This window comes from Syngnathus acus, chromosome 15 (assembly GCF_901709675.1).
Source record: "Syngnathus acus chromosome 15, fSynAcu1.2, whole genome shotgun sequence".
Taxonomy (NCBI): domain Eukaryota; kingdom Metazoa; phylum Chordata; class Actinopteri; order Syngnathiformes; family Syngnathidae; genus Syngnathus; species Syngnathus acus.
Window position 1 is genome coordinate 5,210,560 of NC_051100.1, and position 15,393 is coordinate 5,225,952.

Consider the following 15,393-nt stretch of genomic DNA (forward strand, 5'->3'; position numbering starts at 1 on the left):
GTCACGAGAACACGTGATTTAATATTTGGGAGTAAAAGAGATGATCTCAAAACGGATACGGATTGATTGCCTGTATTTTTAAAATCCGGATTTAGGTATGAAAAGTGACACTGGAGCGCCCTCACGTGGCCATTTGTTCTACTTCACTCTATTTAAATGGGGGGGGGGGGGGGGGTATGTCAATAAATACAGTTAAAGGATTGGTCCCCTTTCAATCTGCATCGGTTGTTGGATGACTGGAAATTTGCCCTTTAAAAACTAAAGTCAAGTATTGCCTCCATAATGTTATTATTATTATTTATTATATTATTATTATTTTACTATTGTTTTTGTTATTACTATTATTAGTAGGAGTATTAAATTTACATCAATAAATACACAAAAAGCATATTAATGTGCTATTTGGGTTGACACACCGTACGCATTGTACTTTATTTAATTGAATGTCCTGAAACTCAAAGCCGATTTAATGTGCAATTTATATCTGAAATTCTAACTGGATAAACTCTTCATCACACACACAAACTGAATCCAGATTTAACGAAAGAAATTGACCACAGTCCATCACCGCAATCGACGTGGAAGAGGAGGAGCAGAGTTGTTGTGTCTTTGAGGAGGTCTTTGAGGAGGCACCCGGGTCAGGCAGGAGACATAACGCTCGTGCAACATGCTATCCGACGTGCTGTAAGACAAGATGGCACGTGGGTTGGCTTGATGTTGTAGTCAAGACCATAAAAAAAGTTCTTTACGACAATCAGTTGAGCTGGTGAGTCGTATCGTTTGGGCCTTGTGTCCTAACACTTCTCCTCATATATTTTTTGGAGTATCCAATGTCATATCACTTTGTTTAGTGTCACATTCTTTTTACTGCGCTTATGTTCACGGACAAACGGACCTTTGAGAATTGCGCGGAGGAATTCGAGGCGGAATAAGTGGAGCAGAATCAGGAGGCCGTGGAGGTCTCGGTGGAAGAGGGAGGCTTTCTGAAGAGTCCTAGGACAAAATAAAATACTGGTCTTGTAATTCTGACACAGATAAACACAATCAAAACACAACACTTTCCAGGCTTACCTCTAAATCAGGCTCTGGGCCGCTGCTGTAGCTTAAGTTGCTATGAGTGCTGAGTCTGTTGCTTTCAGTACCTCGTAAAGGAAAACACATTATGTTGGTAGATCCACATACACAATAAATGAAAATCCAATCAAATAAAAGCAACATAAAAAAAATTCAGCATTTAAAAATATATCCAAACTATTTTTTTTAATTCTAATAATATAAACTATTTTTAAAATTTTTTAATAATATATTAAATCATTTTATTTAATTCAGAGCAGACTCACTGGATGTACTGGATGTACTCCCGGTCTTCCAACTTCCTCTTTGGATCGGCTGAGCTACTGAGGAGGACGGGAGCAGCGTTCTGGGCGTGGAGTCGTATACAGCGCACTCCAATGTTACGGTGGCTCCCCAAAAGGAATTTCTCTGCAGTGGAGCGCTTATCTCGTAGTCTGCTCGGTGACACACAATATCATACGCTAGTTGTAACCAAATGATGACTTTATTCTAATCCCCATGAAGACACAACAAACATGTTACCAAGTTCCTTCCCTGACTTGTCTCTCTCATTGTGACGCCTGTTGATGCTTGCTCTTAGTTTTTTCAGATTCTCCTGAGGGAAGAAAAAATTATAATTCAGGAGATGCACTCGCTGACTGTTAATTAGCATTTTGCACATAGTGAGCGTTTTACCTGTTGATAGCGCACTGAGCTTGCTCTGCTGTCATGGTCCAGCTGCCAAGCTTTGAATTCCCGGACAGCTTCATCCACGGTAATTTGACCTACTTTGACCTTCTCCTGCAGGGTTATGAGTTGTCTCTGACCAGGTGTCTTCATCCCGGCAAATAAGTCATACACAGGTGGGGGGTCCGTCGCAGACTGAACTGCAGATCATCATCATAAATTCAAACTCAATGGAGATCGAACAGCAGATTATATTTGACGTCGGAAAATTTACAGTCTGGTTACCTTCCTGATTTGAAGTTTCCGTCGTTTGACTTTGGGACGTCGCTTTATCTGAAAATACTGTCACAAGTACAGAGTTAGTTGCGTACTCCAGGAGCAAAACTGCAGTAGGTGTCATGGTTCACTGTGAAGTACTACCTCTTGAAATATAAGTGACAGGCCTTTCGGGGTCAGGCTTCATTTCAGGTCTCGGGATCGGGGCCGGCGGTCGGGAAAGGACTGCTGCGTTGTGGCAATTATTTTCATCCAAAGTATCATAAATATCTTCACTCAAGAGGTCGTATGGGTCAAACTCATGATCAGTTCCATCCGGGTCATTGGACTCCATTTTGCCTCCATTAGGTGGTTCTCTTTCATCCTGGACTATAACGTTGTGAGGTTTCGCTGAAAGTAAAAACTTTTTTTTTAATTTTGCATTATTGCCATTCCAGAATGTCGTTTTTGACGGTTGTTCACCTTGAAAAAACGTCCTCAACATCACATCATCTGGAGTTTCCACGGCGGCATTCATCACTTCATCTACAGGCACAGAGGCAACATCATCAGCTTTACAATCTTTCTCCAAAAATTCATAATTTGACTAATATGAAGAAAATATATGAAATAAAGAATGTAATCACATAGATCGTCTGCACACTCGGGGTTTATTCCCAGCATTGAGACATACATGTCGCTGGCATAACCTGAGCTCGTTTTGGTTGACATGTCTTCATAGTCGTCTGTACTCTCTTCTGGATCATCAGATTTTAGCATATCTGCAGTCAGCTCCATTTGTTAGGAAACAAGATATGGTCAAATTTCAACTCTTGACATGCCAATTAACAGACTATGATAATGATGGACTTACAACAACTTCATCAATAAACTCTCGGAGATCTGGGAAGCCATTCTTTTCCGCCAACGTGTTTGGATAATCTCCATTTTTGTTCATCACGCTGTAAGCTTGCAACGCCCCGGGAATCTGAAGTAGAATGCTCGTCAACTTCTTCAGACCATACTTTGCAGCAAAATGGAGCAACGTTGGAAGTTCCTCATTGCGCTTATCTAAAGGAGACAGTCAAATGTCAAGTGATAGATACTGAACTGAATTTTTTTCAGTCTAGATCAGAGATGCGTTGTTTTTTTTTAAATTATTTGTTAATTGTTATTAAAATTATATTTGCTGGTACATAGTTTGTGTAGCCACAAACTAGTATATTTCACAACTCTTCAACTTTCATTGCAAATGACATTTTTTGCATCATATATAATTAGACAGACCATTATGAAAATGGCTTGTATTCTGCTTGGGGGACAGCAGTTGGAGCGAGGATTTGCGCCCCCTTGTGGTTACTTGCCCCTCCTCCCCTAAAAAAAGATTAACAAGAATAGTTCTGCTGCACTCACATGTCGTCATATTGTTCTCCTCTATCTGCCCAATCCCAAACAGCTGAAGACATGCTGGCATCTTGGATTTTATTGAGTCAGTTAAAATGTTGTCCAAAAACTCAACTGAATTGGACATCAAATTGAAGGCCTTGCAGAAAAAAAACCAGGATAAATATCAAAACCTAGGAAATTAGCATGGGGACTCAATAAATAATACAATGTCTCACCTGGCAGAGGAAATTTATGGGATCGGCAGCATTTTCAAGACAGCGGCTGACTTCTCCCATGTTGGTATAATATGTAACACACTTCAAGCTTATACGTGATTGCTTCGAGCACAAGGTGAGTGATATCTCACCTGCGGGCATTTCTGGGAAGTAAAATAAAGCCCATAAATTTGAGTAGAGAAGTAGTATGTTCAAAACGTATTTATTTTCCACTGATCACTACTTTCTGTGGAAAATTCCAAAATACTTACCTGGTGCGGTTAGACTTATTGTGTAGTCATTCACAACGGTGCATGGAAAATATTCTGGTGCGTTATTTCTAGAAGAAAACTCCACTTGTGGTGATGAGAGACCCACTAATTTATCATTGAAGATGATAAAAATACGTTCCTGTGCCTGAACAACAAACATCAATGGAGCACGTACGACACATCTTTGGTGTCGTGATGTCATGAGCGCACACTTACCCCACACGGAAGTCGGGTTGGTTGAACAGTGAGGCAGTTGAGGTGTGAATGTGGGCTCATTTCCTTGCTTACTGAAAGTCCCGTGGTTGCATGTTCATCATCTTTTGAGGTTTTTTTTTGCCGACCTCCTTCCTGATATCACTTGACCTAAACAAACAGCAACAATGAAGATAATAATAAAAAAAAACAACAACAACCAGAATACAAAGCCTACTGTTAGAAACTGTCTCCAAAATGGAAGAGACATAGAGAGCAGGGTCATCCTCAGCATGCAGTTTCTTCCAACTTGACCAGTCTTCAAAGTGATCAGCTGTGAGTACGTCTTCTTCAGTCACACCACACAACAGCGCCACCACTCTGTGCGATGGCTGGAGCAGCACCTGAAGGCTTCCGCTCAGCTCAGGCTCGGACATTAAGTCTATGAATCCTCCGGTGAGGAGCAGCACGATGCATTTGAAATTGTGGAGATTTTTTTTAAAGTTGGAACCATGGAGCTGATCAGCTGAGGAGATGGTATAAAGTAAAATGGAGCTCTTGTGGAACTTCTTGGAGCTCTTTCGCATGATCTGCTGCAAATATGTTGCCCATTCCTGTGCGTCAACAGTGTGCAGAATTAGCACCTCGTGGTTTGAGAGGGCTGTGGAATTAACTGTAAAAAATACAAATAGTATATTTGAAATTATTACTATATATATAAATTCTTATGTTATTACACAAGCACAGTAAAGTATAATTTTATTTAGCGCAAATTAGCATGACTCTGAATGATACATACTTATCACACTAATTTTATCATTACACCTGAATATATGTTTTTATTTTTTTTAAAAGGAGCATATCATTTATCATTTCACGAGAAAATAATAAAATAAATAAAGATGCTGAAACTCTATAATGTGGCTAAACCATGTAAAATTAGCAATCCGTGTAATCATCCCAAATATTATGCTAATGATGCGACACTAGCTATATTATGCGTTCATTTCCATGTAACCGCCGCTAATGTTTATCGTGTTAATGCTCGACAACATACCGGCTGTCCGGCTGCGGAATGTCAAGGTGAATGTGGTTTGAGCATGAATGTCCAAACTGTTGGCTATTTCAGTGCAGAGAGTCAGTCCACAAGGATTTGTACAAACACTGCACTGTGTCAACAGCAGTCAGAGTAATTTAGTTTGACTCATTAAAGTGTTTAATCAGGTCAAGTTCACCTCTGCGCTTGCTTACTGGGGAAGAAACCCAAGACGAGTAATCATCTTCATCACAGTTTGCGCTGACGGCAGTGCCGAGAGGGCTGACATGTTATTTATTAATGGGCCGCTGCCATCAACAGATTATTATTGAACCCCAAAGCAGGGCTCAAAGTTCTTCCTCATTTGTTGCGCTCATACAGAAAGATTAGCGATGAAAAGAATCTTTTTTTTGAATTAATCACACTCTATCAAAATCACATTTAACAACAAAAAGATGAATTAGACATAGAGTTATGATTGAAAGAGTACTAATTTACCTGAGTTCCCACAAGAGATTTGCTCTTCCATGGTTATGGTGTCTTAAAGGTGTTTAATATCAGTTCACAAGGAACATCGTTCAAAGAATAGAGTCTTTTGATTCCCCTTCAAAAAAGCAAATCCAACGAGCTCCTCAAACAAGAATACGTTAGCTTTCACTGCTCTATCAATAGCAACATTGAGTTTCCTGATTTCACCCTCACTTCCTGAAACTGTTGAAGAAGTGAGAAACACAGCACACTCACTCAAATGTGCAGCAACAGCCTCGTCATCTGGAGGCCTCACACACACACACACACACACGCACACACACATACACACACACACACGCACACACACACACACACACACACATATATATATATATATATATATATATATGTATATATATAACATATCATATACATATATATGTATGTAATATCATATACATATCCTACATTACGTGTATGTCACCACATTAATGATAACACAAGAGGGCAGCATAAAACCAGTTAGCTCAGTCGACTGAAATTTCTTTGTCACTTTGTAACATCCATGTAACGTATAAGAGACAGCAATTTAAATGTACATCTAAATGTGCATTTAAAACCCACTCAATGTTACTCAAAGTGAATACATATATATATATATTTCTTATTTACCCAGTATCATGAAATTGCCACAGCTAAGTAAAGTTTCATGATATCTTTGCTACTTCAGAACTAATAAGCTAAGCGAAAGCCTCAATTCAAGCAATGAGTGAAAGTTTGGATTGCAAATGGTTTCTGAGGTAAAAGACATTTTATTTATGTGTGGTTGGCTACACTGGTGAAAGACTTTTCTCAAATTGATGCACCCATATCTGGACATTGTGAATGCCAATGAACACACAGTAATCATGGATGATCATAGAACAACCAGATCTTGGCACTTCTTCAGGATTCTGCGGTATTACCTAAAACAGCAATTGGCACCATCCAACCGCCATTTCTTGTCAGATTTTTTTACGTAACAAAATACACTCATCAAATCAAACAAACAAAAAAACGAGGTTAGCTGTCCACTTGAACATTTATAGGCCTGTCCAGTATGTTTTGGCATCACCTGCGTATTTGCAATGGCCTCAATCAAAGTTTCCTAATACTGTAGTTACAAAAGACAGCTTATTCACTCGTCTTACAATAAATCCCAGCCGTGACATCAATTTACTTAGCTTTGCCTCTCTCCAGTAGTACAATTACTTTGGTTTCTACTTTGACCTTCTGCCATGGAGACCTTTTAATGGCTGTAGCAAAAGTTCACTCGGGCTTTTGAAGCTCCCTGTGAAGAAGAGGGTGATCCATGACCCGTCTTTAAGAACAATTTCCTGTCGAAAACCAATCCCCTAATTTTTTTCCTAACCCTGCTATTAGCCGCTATATGCATGACCGTCCCGTTACCTTTTGTTTTAAAACCACTATCTATTAGGTGGCTCAAGTCAAATCTCGACAGCCTGAGTTTAATAAGAGAATATTTTGCTCCTATATCTTAACCTTGTTAGCCAATATCCTGTTTTTTTTTTTTTTTAAACTTTGCACACACGTTGTGCTAGGTCACAACTGTGACCTGACATCCTGCATCTCAGGACACAGGTTTTGAGAGCTGCTCTATCCATCCGTCCGTGAGTCCGTCCCACCGTGAGTGAGTCCGTCCGTCGGTGAGTTCGTCCATCCTCTCTCTCTATGTCTCTCTCTCTTTCGCTTTCTCTCGCTCTCCCTTGGTCTCTGTCTCTCTCTGTCTCTCTCCGTCTCTCTCTCTCTCTCTCTCTCATTGTATGTTTATTATTTAGTATTTTTTTTATACTAATTTTATTCCTATAATATTTATTATTCTCTCTCTCACACTCACACTCACACTCACACTCACACTCACACTCTCACTCTCACTCTCACTCTCACTCTCACTCTCACTCTCACTCTCTCACTCTCTCACTCTCTCTCTCTCTCTCTCTCTCTCTCTCTCTCTCTCTCTCTCTCTCTCTCTCTCTCTCTCTCTCTCTCATTATTTTGTATCTTTTTATACTATTTTTATTTATATTTTAGTCCTATAATATATATTTTTTACCATATTTGGTAATGGGGTAATTAAAAGTAAAGTCAAGAGTAATTAAAAGTAATCAAGTTGCATTACTTTAATAAATGGTACTTGGATTACACTACTCACTGCATTAAAAAAAAAAACAGGAAATAAAAATAAAAAAAAACTGTACAATACATACATTTTTCAAGTAACCCTCACAAGCCTTGACCTACTCATTTACTGTATTTCCCCATCTTGAGAAAGCTTTAAGTTCTTACCAGTGGCTTGGGGAGCCTTTTTAAATGGGAGGAAACTAGAAACAAAGCCCAATCTAAAGACACGGACTGCAATCTTGAAATGGAAAACTGAAATGGGCAGTGGGTCTCTAGTTCAAATGTTATTTGGATGATACTGTAGCCTGCAAAAGAAAGAGAGTGTGTTTGGTTTCTCATTGAGAGTCACCAGCAGGGCTCATTGTGATAAGAAAATAAGTCTAATGTTACCTGAGCTGCTATAATGCAGACCAATTACTACTCCATTGCACTTCATTACAGGACTGTAATAGGGCCGGGGTCAGGGTTTGAGAAGGGAAATGGAGTCGCCATTGATAATATGATAAAGTGATGGCCAGAGGTCTCCTCCAACAAATTATTGAAATTTACAGTTGGTAGGGAAACACTATAACCTCATTTGGTAAGCACTTACGTAAGACAGCTCCTTCCTCTAACACAATGGGAGGCATAGAGAGAGAAATTCAAAACGATAGTTTCAGCCTCTGACTGTTTACGAAAACTACCGTCTGCTTTTACAAACCAAGTAACAAAGAAAGGAAAGTAGGGAAAAAAATCCGAATTAAGGATAGTACTCATTCTTTGTGTTTTCTTTGCCATTAAGTCCACAGTGATATGCTGATAGAACATCAAGAATTCAAGAAAAAAAAAAAAATCCCTTGCTGAAAAAGGAACAGCAGCCATTTGTTTGCTTTAAACCGTCTTCAGTCGGGGCCCCTTGAATACATAAATCAAATAAACTGGCATCAGACATATATTTTCAATCCATCTAGGTAATCGGATTCTGTTTACTTGAATGGGAACTATTCTAAAATGTTATTAAACTTTAAATGGAGTTTAGGGCTGGAATAACTAGGGGGCGGGAAATGATGAGCAAACAGGAGGATAAGAATCCAATTACTATTAAGCAAGCAATGCATTGACTGGTAAAGAGGAAAATAGCTTTGACATTTTCCACAAGCGCAGCTCCCACCTGACGACGTTGTCGTGCGCACGCCACGCACGGCAAATCCAATTCAAGGGGCTGTGGAGGACATATACGGGTTTGTCGAAAAGCTAGCACAAATGTGGAGCTGCGCTAACCGGGCTAAACATGTAAATCAGGAAAACCAAATCTAAAATATATATAAATATATTCAAAATGTGCTTTTTTATAAAAAAAAAGTCATCAATTTTTTTGCCAGATAATGGGGGTGGCGGGGAATATAACTTATGAATCATTTACAAGCCCAGTTTAGTTTATCTTCTGTTTTTAAGTTTATCTCAGCCATCTAAATAGGCAATATATTGAATGCATGCTTCATTGATCAAAACTGTTGTGGAACAACTTATCAAACAGCCATCTTTTACTGCTATTTAAAGATTATTTTGCTTTCATCTACAGTCTCCACTCAGCTGAAAAGCCACTACAACACGATAAGACAGTCAATTTGGATGTCAACTCTGTAATCACACTGTCCACTAGATAAGCGCAACTTTCATTTATTTATATTGAGTCCCCTGTTCGTCGTGTTGAAGATAATAGTTTCATTTTCTTGACAAAGTTTGCCACTTATACTCATTGTGGGGCAAATGTGACACATTTCTGCTTCATTAGGATTTGCTGGGTTGACAGCGATTGATTCGTGTGATGAATTCACAATGGCCGAGGGAATAGGGGGCACCTTTTAAAACGCATTGCTGATCAGGGGCGACGGTAGAAGAATACAGATGAACGTTATCACATGTAAACCTTGGAAGAGACTTAAGTAATTGGAACAAAAATAAATATCAATTTTAAAAATGATCTCATTCAGTACCATTGACGGTTATAGACGTCAAAGATATTAACTGGGTTGGCAGTGAATGAGTTAAAAAAAAGATTGTGGTGTACGCTGTGGTGTATTTGTCTTGACAGAGGGTGAAAAAAAAGAAAGCAAAGAAGTTAGGGATGAGAAGCAGAAAAATTCCTAAACCATATGTAAGAACAGAACCACTTAAAATGCAGATCAATGAAATGAATCTCTGACCAGGAATTACATCCATTGCTTTGTTACAGACTTGGTTGCCTTGAGAAATGTTCCTTCCCAATTCCTCAGACTTGCAAGTGGAATCTTTCTATAGGCCTTTTCAAAACCTGATCAGAGCCATTTCTAAGAGAAATCTCCTGGGGGTTCTATCAAACACTCTTTATGGCTGGACTGGAAAATGAACTATCAAGTGGTTTCTGATTTTTTTATTTTTTTTTATTACAATAATACAAAGCTTTCTATAAGAGGAGCTTGGAATTGCACTTCCACTAAAAAGCACAAGAGGTCAGAGCTCCACTACAAATCTGAAGCATCCACTCTGAATGTTGCATGCCAGGCATGTCCTCCTTCCTCCTCATTATCATCAAGACAACTGCTTGAAAGATGTCCGTTGAAATAAGTTTGCTTCAAACATCATTGAGAGTCATTAGACTATAATGAAAAGATTTTTTTTTTTTAAATGACAGTAAATCCTTCAAGTGACACTAGTAATACTCTGACTGGTATAATTAAACATTATTTTATTGGGGAACACCAATAGAGAAATAAATAAAATATATAACAGTTCCAGCCATAAGAACTCCGCACTAAATTGTTGTGTGTGACTAAGTTTTGTTCATATGACTTCTCGTAATACACCAAGCATTGAAAAGCTGATATGAAGTGTGAAATATAACATCCATAAGCTTTGGCTGTCACTTCATCAAAGCTTATGTCCACAGTGCATGGTGTGAGTTTGTAAGCTGTTGTACTGCTTCAAACTGACCACTGCAGATAAAGCAAGCTGAAGGAAAATTGGCTCACTGGAATTTACCATCTGATCAGCGATATCGCTGTTGTTTGGAAGAGGCTTCGGCGAGTGCCATTTTCAGCGGAGTTCAAGTCAAACGAAGACCAAGTCTAAAAAAAAAAAAAAGGGTTGGATGTGAGAAAATATATAATGTACTACTACACAATTATGTACAGTATATATTTTGGATGGGTGGATGGATGGATGGATTTGTAAAACATCCATCCATCCATCCGGTTATTCGATTAATCGATGGAATAATCCATTCTAAAAATATTTGATAGTGACAGGCCTTGACTGCCATCATTTGTGGTCATACAAATATATTTTTGGTATCAGTAGAAGTGTATCATAAGAATTTAAGATGGGGAAATTTTTTTTTAATTATGATTAAAAATGACAAATTCAGTGATAATCACAATTAAGATTTGGAATACTGGCCACTGTTCAAGATAATTTGTCATAATACTGTCTCAATTCTCAGATTTATTCTCTTCTATAAATGTCAAGACAAAGATCATTTTCAGCAGTAAATCTATCAACATTTAAATACAAGTTTAAATGCCATGCATATAAGCCCACTTAAAAAACGTGAACATCACTATTCTATTTATGCTAATCTGTTGTCCCATTTTGTGCAGAAATAAAATGTATCGTGTTATCCAAGCCATTACCTCTTTCTCCTACGTCACTGACAACATTAACACTGAGAGGATTACCGGGGGAAAATCAATAAACAGCACAGGCTCCGTCAATGGCTCCATGTTACATGTGCTGGTGATAGCATTACTGACGGAGGTTACTGCCGCCTATGTGTGATGCTATCGTTGCTATAAGCCCCAATCCACTGCTACTGAAAGTCATCTCCACTTATAAACAAATGACAATAACCAAAAGCCAATGACTGTCAAAACCTTTTTTTTATTTATTTTTTTTATCTGTAACTCTTAACTAACTTGGAGCAAATGGCGAGCGAGACAAAACTGCCATCCGCGTTTCACTTTTCCACTCTTAACAAGCATAGTAAAACATCAGTCAAAAGCAATAATTTCACTATTAATGAAATTCCAATTTGCCTTCAGTGCATTTCACGATGACATTTTCCACATTGCAACAGCAGCTTGATAAAGTTTTGAAAATGCAAAAAATGCCATCCAAGAGGCTAAAGAGCAGGCCGGGTGTCAGCGTGCCTGGCAGAGGACTATGGTACTTAATTTTTATCGCCGCATGCCCGGGGCATTGGAAGCCTGAATGTTAACACTGGCTCCATTTTCATTATCATCGTATGATTATGGATTTTACTGCATTTAGCTGATAATACAATTCGGCTCTCACCTTAAAAGTATTGGCTCCGAGGTTTCATTTCTGCCCAAATGAAAATTTCATTTGACAAACAAGTCTAATTAGGCTGCACTTCTTATTCAGTGTCAGTCTGTTTTCTGATTGAACTTAGACCAATTTGCTGCCACTAAATGAGTTTGAATAATTTCCATTCGGAATGTCTTGGGGACATTAGCTTTAGGAGTGCTAAAGTGGCAGCATGCTTTTTGAAGTTGCTGATTATTTGATGCCACCCTAGTCTACCTATATGCATTTTCAGCTAACTTCAAAGTTAACAAAGGGACAAAAAAAAAATCCACATAACCTACCTCGGCGTACAATAAAAATGTGAGTGTTTTTGCCCAGGTCTTGAAGGCAAAATGAAAATGACTTTAATAAGTGTGTAATGTATTTCGTTAGCTTCAATCCTCTTTGCTCCCTTACTTTATTTCTTTGATGTGGCCGCTTGTATTGCACCCAATGAGCGGATTTGTTTCCAAAACTATACACATAATAACTATTATTGCAATATATTTGTATTAAACCTCCTAATTGAGATGTAACACAGGAATTAGAAAATAATCAGAATTAGCTCATTTTGATATTGACAACAATTTATCCTCAGAAAATGAGTTCATACCAATTACGAAGTTTTACGCTATCTTAATCATAACTAGTTTAAGGTAGCTTCAAGCTAACATGAGAGAAAAAATGGGTTTCTATTGATGATAAAGTTGTTTTATATGTAGATTTCTTCAAGTGCATTTACAAGATTATCTTGAATCTGACTATTTCACCAGGGATAATCCAGTCTTTCTAACCAAAATAAACACCAACGCAGAGAAAAATTGAATGCGAGGAGCAGAGTATAGGGCAAAGATGGCAAAGTGCAATATGGGCTTGATGAGAGGAAATGGGGATTTTGACAATGTGATTAAAATATGGGAGCGGGCGTAAAAAGAGAATATTTTACGTGGTTTAAAGACTACTGTGTGTCAATAAGGGCCAGAATTACATTTCATTATCATAAATACAGGAAGCTGGGTTATGGAAAAGTTGAAGAATGAGACAGTTATCCTCCCAAGTAGCGCTTTTTCTCTCCACAAGGATAAGCTCTATATCTTCCAGACGCAATTTTGTCGAGTAAAGATTTTCACATTACGGTAACGTCCATAGGTGGCGCTATACATACAATATATGACACATGTACATATTAGGGGTAATACTGAAGATACAAAAATGATGTCTGGACTAATTCATAATATATTTTAAACTCATTACTGTTACAAAAGAAGCGCTTTAGTTTCAACTAACCTGCACATACTCTGAATTGCAAACACGTCAGTTCCTCCTGTGACCAAATGACATCATTATCTAGAATTTTAGCTCACCGCATCAATAATAAAAGTTTAAAAAGTCGTGAGAACATGCTGATGCACTGTCGTCTCCCCTGGTAAGGATTTCCAGAGATGAAATCTCTCAAAGCTCACTCTACAAACAGCGATAAAGCCAAAATCAGATTTTGGTATCTACAATTTGCATTGCTATCCATAAGAAAGCTGCTTAGCCTTGGCAGCTGGTGCATATTTGAATGACTCCAGCCAGTGACAGCAGAGCAAATGACACCTCTGACTCAAGTACTTCGCAGCATCATGGATTCACTCAGCTCAGTTCAAATTTATCGTTGACGTCTATAGTCGTCAACGGTACTGAAGACGTCAATATGGAGAAACAATGCATATCGTTTGAAGCCATAATTATCAAAAAGGTCCAGTTGAAAGAGTTCCCCCCCCCCCAATGATAGTGGAATTAAAGATACGACATTAGGAGTTTACTCAGCCTCAATGGGCGTAAGAGTCAGCCCATTCAAGCTGTGCAGTTAAATCCCAGGTGAGTGACAGGTGCCAGCGACAGGGCTGTTAGGAGAGAGCGTTTGTTGATATAACCATGTTTTCCTCTCTTTGAGCGCCTGATCTGCAAAGGTACACATAAAGGCCCTCCTTCTGCAATGCACACAGAGCACTTGGAAAGGAGCACATAAAATGCTCCCCCCCTCCCCTCCCCTAAACATTAAACAGTGTGGAGGAGGTGCGATGGAAGCACAAGAGGGAGGCTGGGGGGGACTCAAACAAACGCTGGAGAGTGGCAAGTTTGCATTTGCCCATACCAACAAGCTCCTATCTCATTAACAAACCGCTGAAATAAAAAAAACGCTTTTTTGGCTCACAGCTATAAAAAAAAATTATCATAGTGATGATGTTTCTCAGCCGTCAACAGAGCTGTGATAACGTTGTTTGATGATGACTTTCTCATGAATGTTAAGCAGCCGCGGCGGCAGAGGAAAGGAGCTTATCAGCGCCTAATGCCCATCTCTAATTCCTGCCCTTCTTGAACTAGCCATTTTCTAACAGCATTAACTGTCAAATTTACATCCCGTCTTAATGCCACTAAAGAGTACGGGGGATGAAGAGTAAATGACAGCGGTGTAATGAGGAAGGCAAGGCATTCCGGCTCCCACTTTCTCTCCCCCTTCGCTTTCTGGGTGGAAAAAGAAAAAAAATGACAATATCCCGCTCCTTTGCCATGACGCCATGATGGAGAGCTTACCTGTGCACTTACGATACTCGAAAGGTAGGGTAATAAGTGGGACATTTGTAAAGAAAAAAAAAATCTACTATGTATTAAAACAAAGGGAGATTTTAGAAAGTGCAGTTAACTCATTCACTACCATTGACGGTTATAGACGTCAAATATAATTTTTTCTGCTGGCAGTGAATGAGTTAAAAGGGATTATTAACCTTGAAGGTTAGACTGGAGGAATTGAGAATTTATATGACAAGCACTTTTTTTTTTTTTTTGCTTTATCCATATAACATATTTGCTAAACTAAAATATTTCCCAGTCAACAGACAAATATGACTTTCCTGGATTTTAATTGATCTGTTTTGCATTAAGGTCATTAAAATGATTATTCCTGGAAACAATAAATTCTGACATTTAAATAAAATTGTTGCCACAGCTTCGATCTGAAAACAAATTCAGTCATCAATTGTAACCTTTGCTATGGCCAGCTGTGCACAGTTTAATTATTTCTTTATATGATTAAATTCTGTGAGCCATTACTTTTTCTTTTCATTACAGTCTGATCTAGTCCCGTGATCGAATGTGACCTGCAAACCCGCCGACATAATAATGAACAATTCTGGTCATGCAATTATGATTTATCCACAAGGTTTCCTGCGTGTGATGGCATTTAAGCTTCCGACCATGACTGCTATTATCATAATGAAATCATTAGGTAATATTTCACATTTTTGAATGCTTTCTTTTAGGGCAGGGGTGTCAAACT

General features: G+C 38.6%; 1 protein-coding gene across 1 annotated transcript; it reads right to left on the bottom strand.

Annotated features, from left to right (window-relative positions):
- Positions 1-390: 390 nt before the first annotated feature.
- Positions 391-5,818, bottom strand: pik3ap1 (phosphoinositide-3-kinase adaptor protein 1). Its single transcript, XM_037271459.1, has 17 exons — positions 5,595-5,818; positions 4,299-4,733; positions 4,085-4,185; positions 3,869-4,013; positions 3,618-3,760; positions 3,409-3,538; positions 2,870-3,066; positions 2,643-2,787; positions 2,479-2,541; positions 2,161-2,406; positions 2,026-2,082; positions 1,750-1,940; positions 1,597-1,669; positions 1,341-1,508; positions 1,072-1,142; positions 896-993; positions 391-682 (listed from the first exon to the last, which is right to left on the bottom strand). The coding sequence occupies exons 1-17, from the start codon at positions 5,623-5,625 to the stop codon at positions 565-567; spliced, it is 2,412 nt and encodes an 803-aa protein (XP_037127354.1). The 5' UTR covers positions 5,626-5,818; the 3' UTR covers positions 391-564.
- Positions 5,819-15,393: the final 9,575 nt, after the last annotated feature.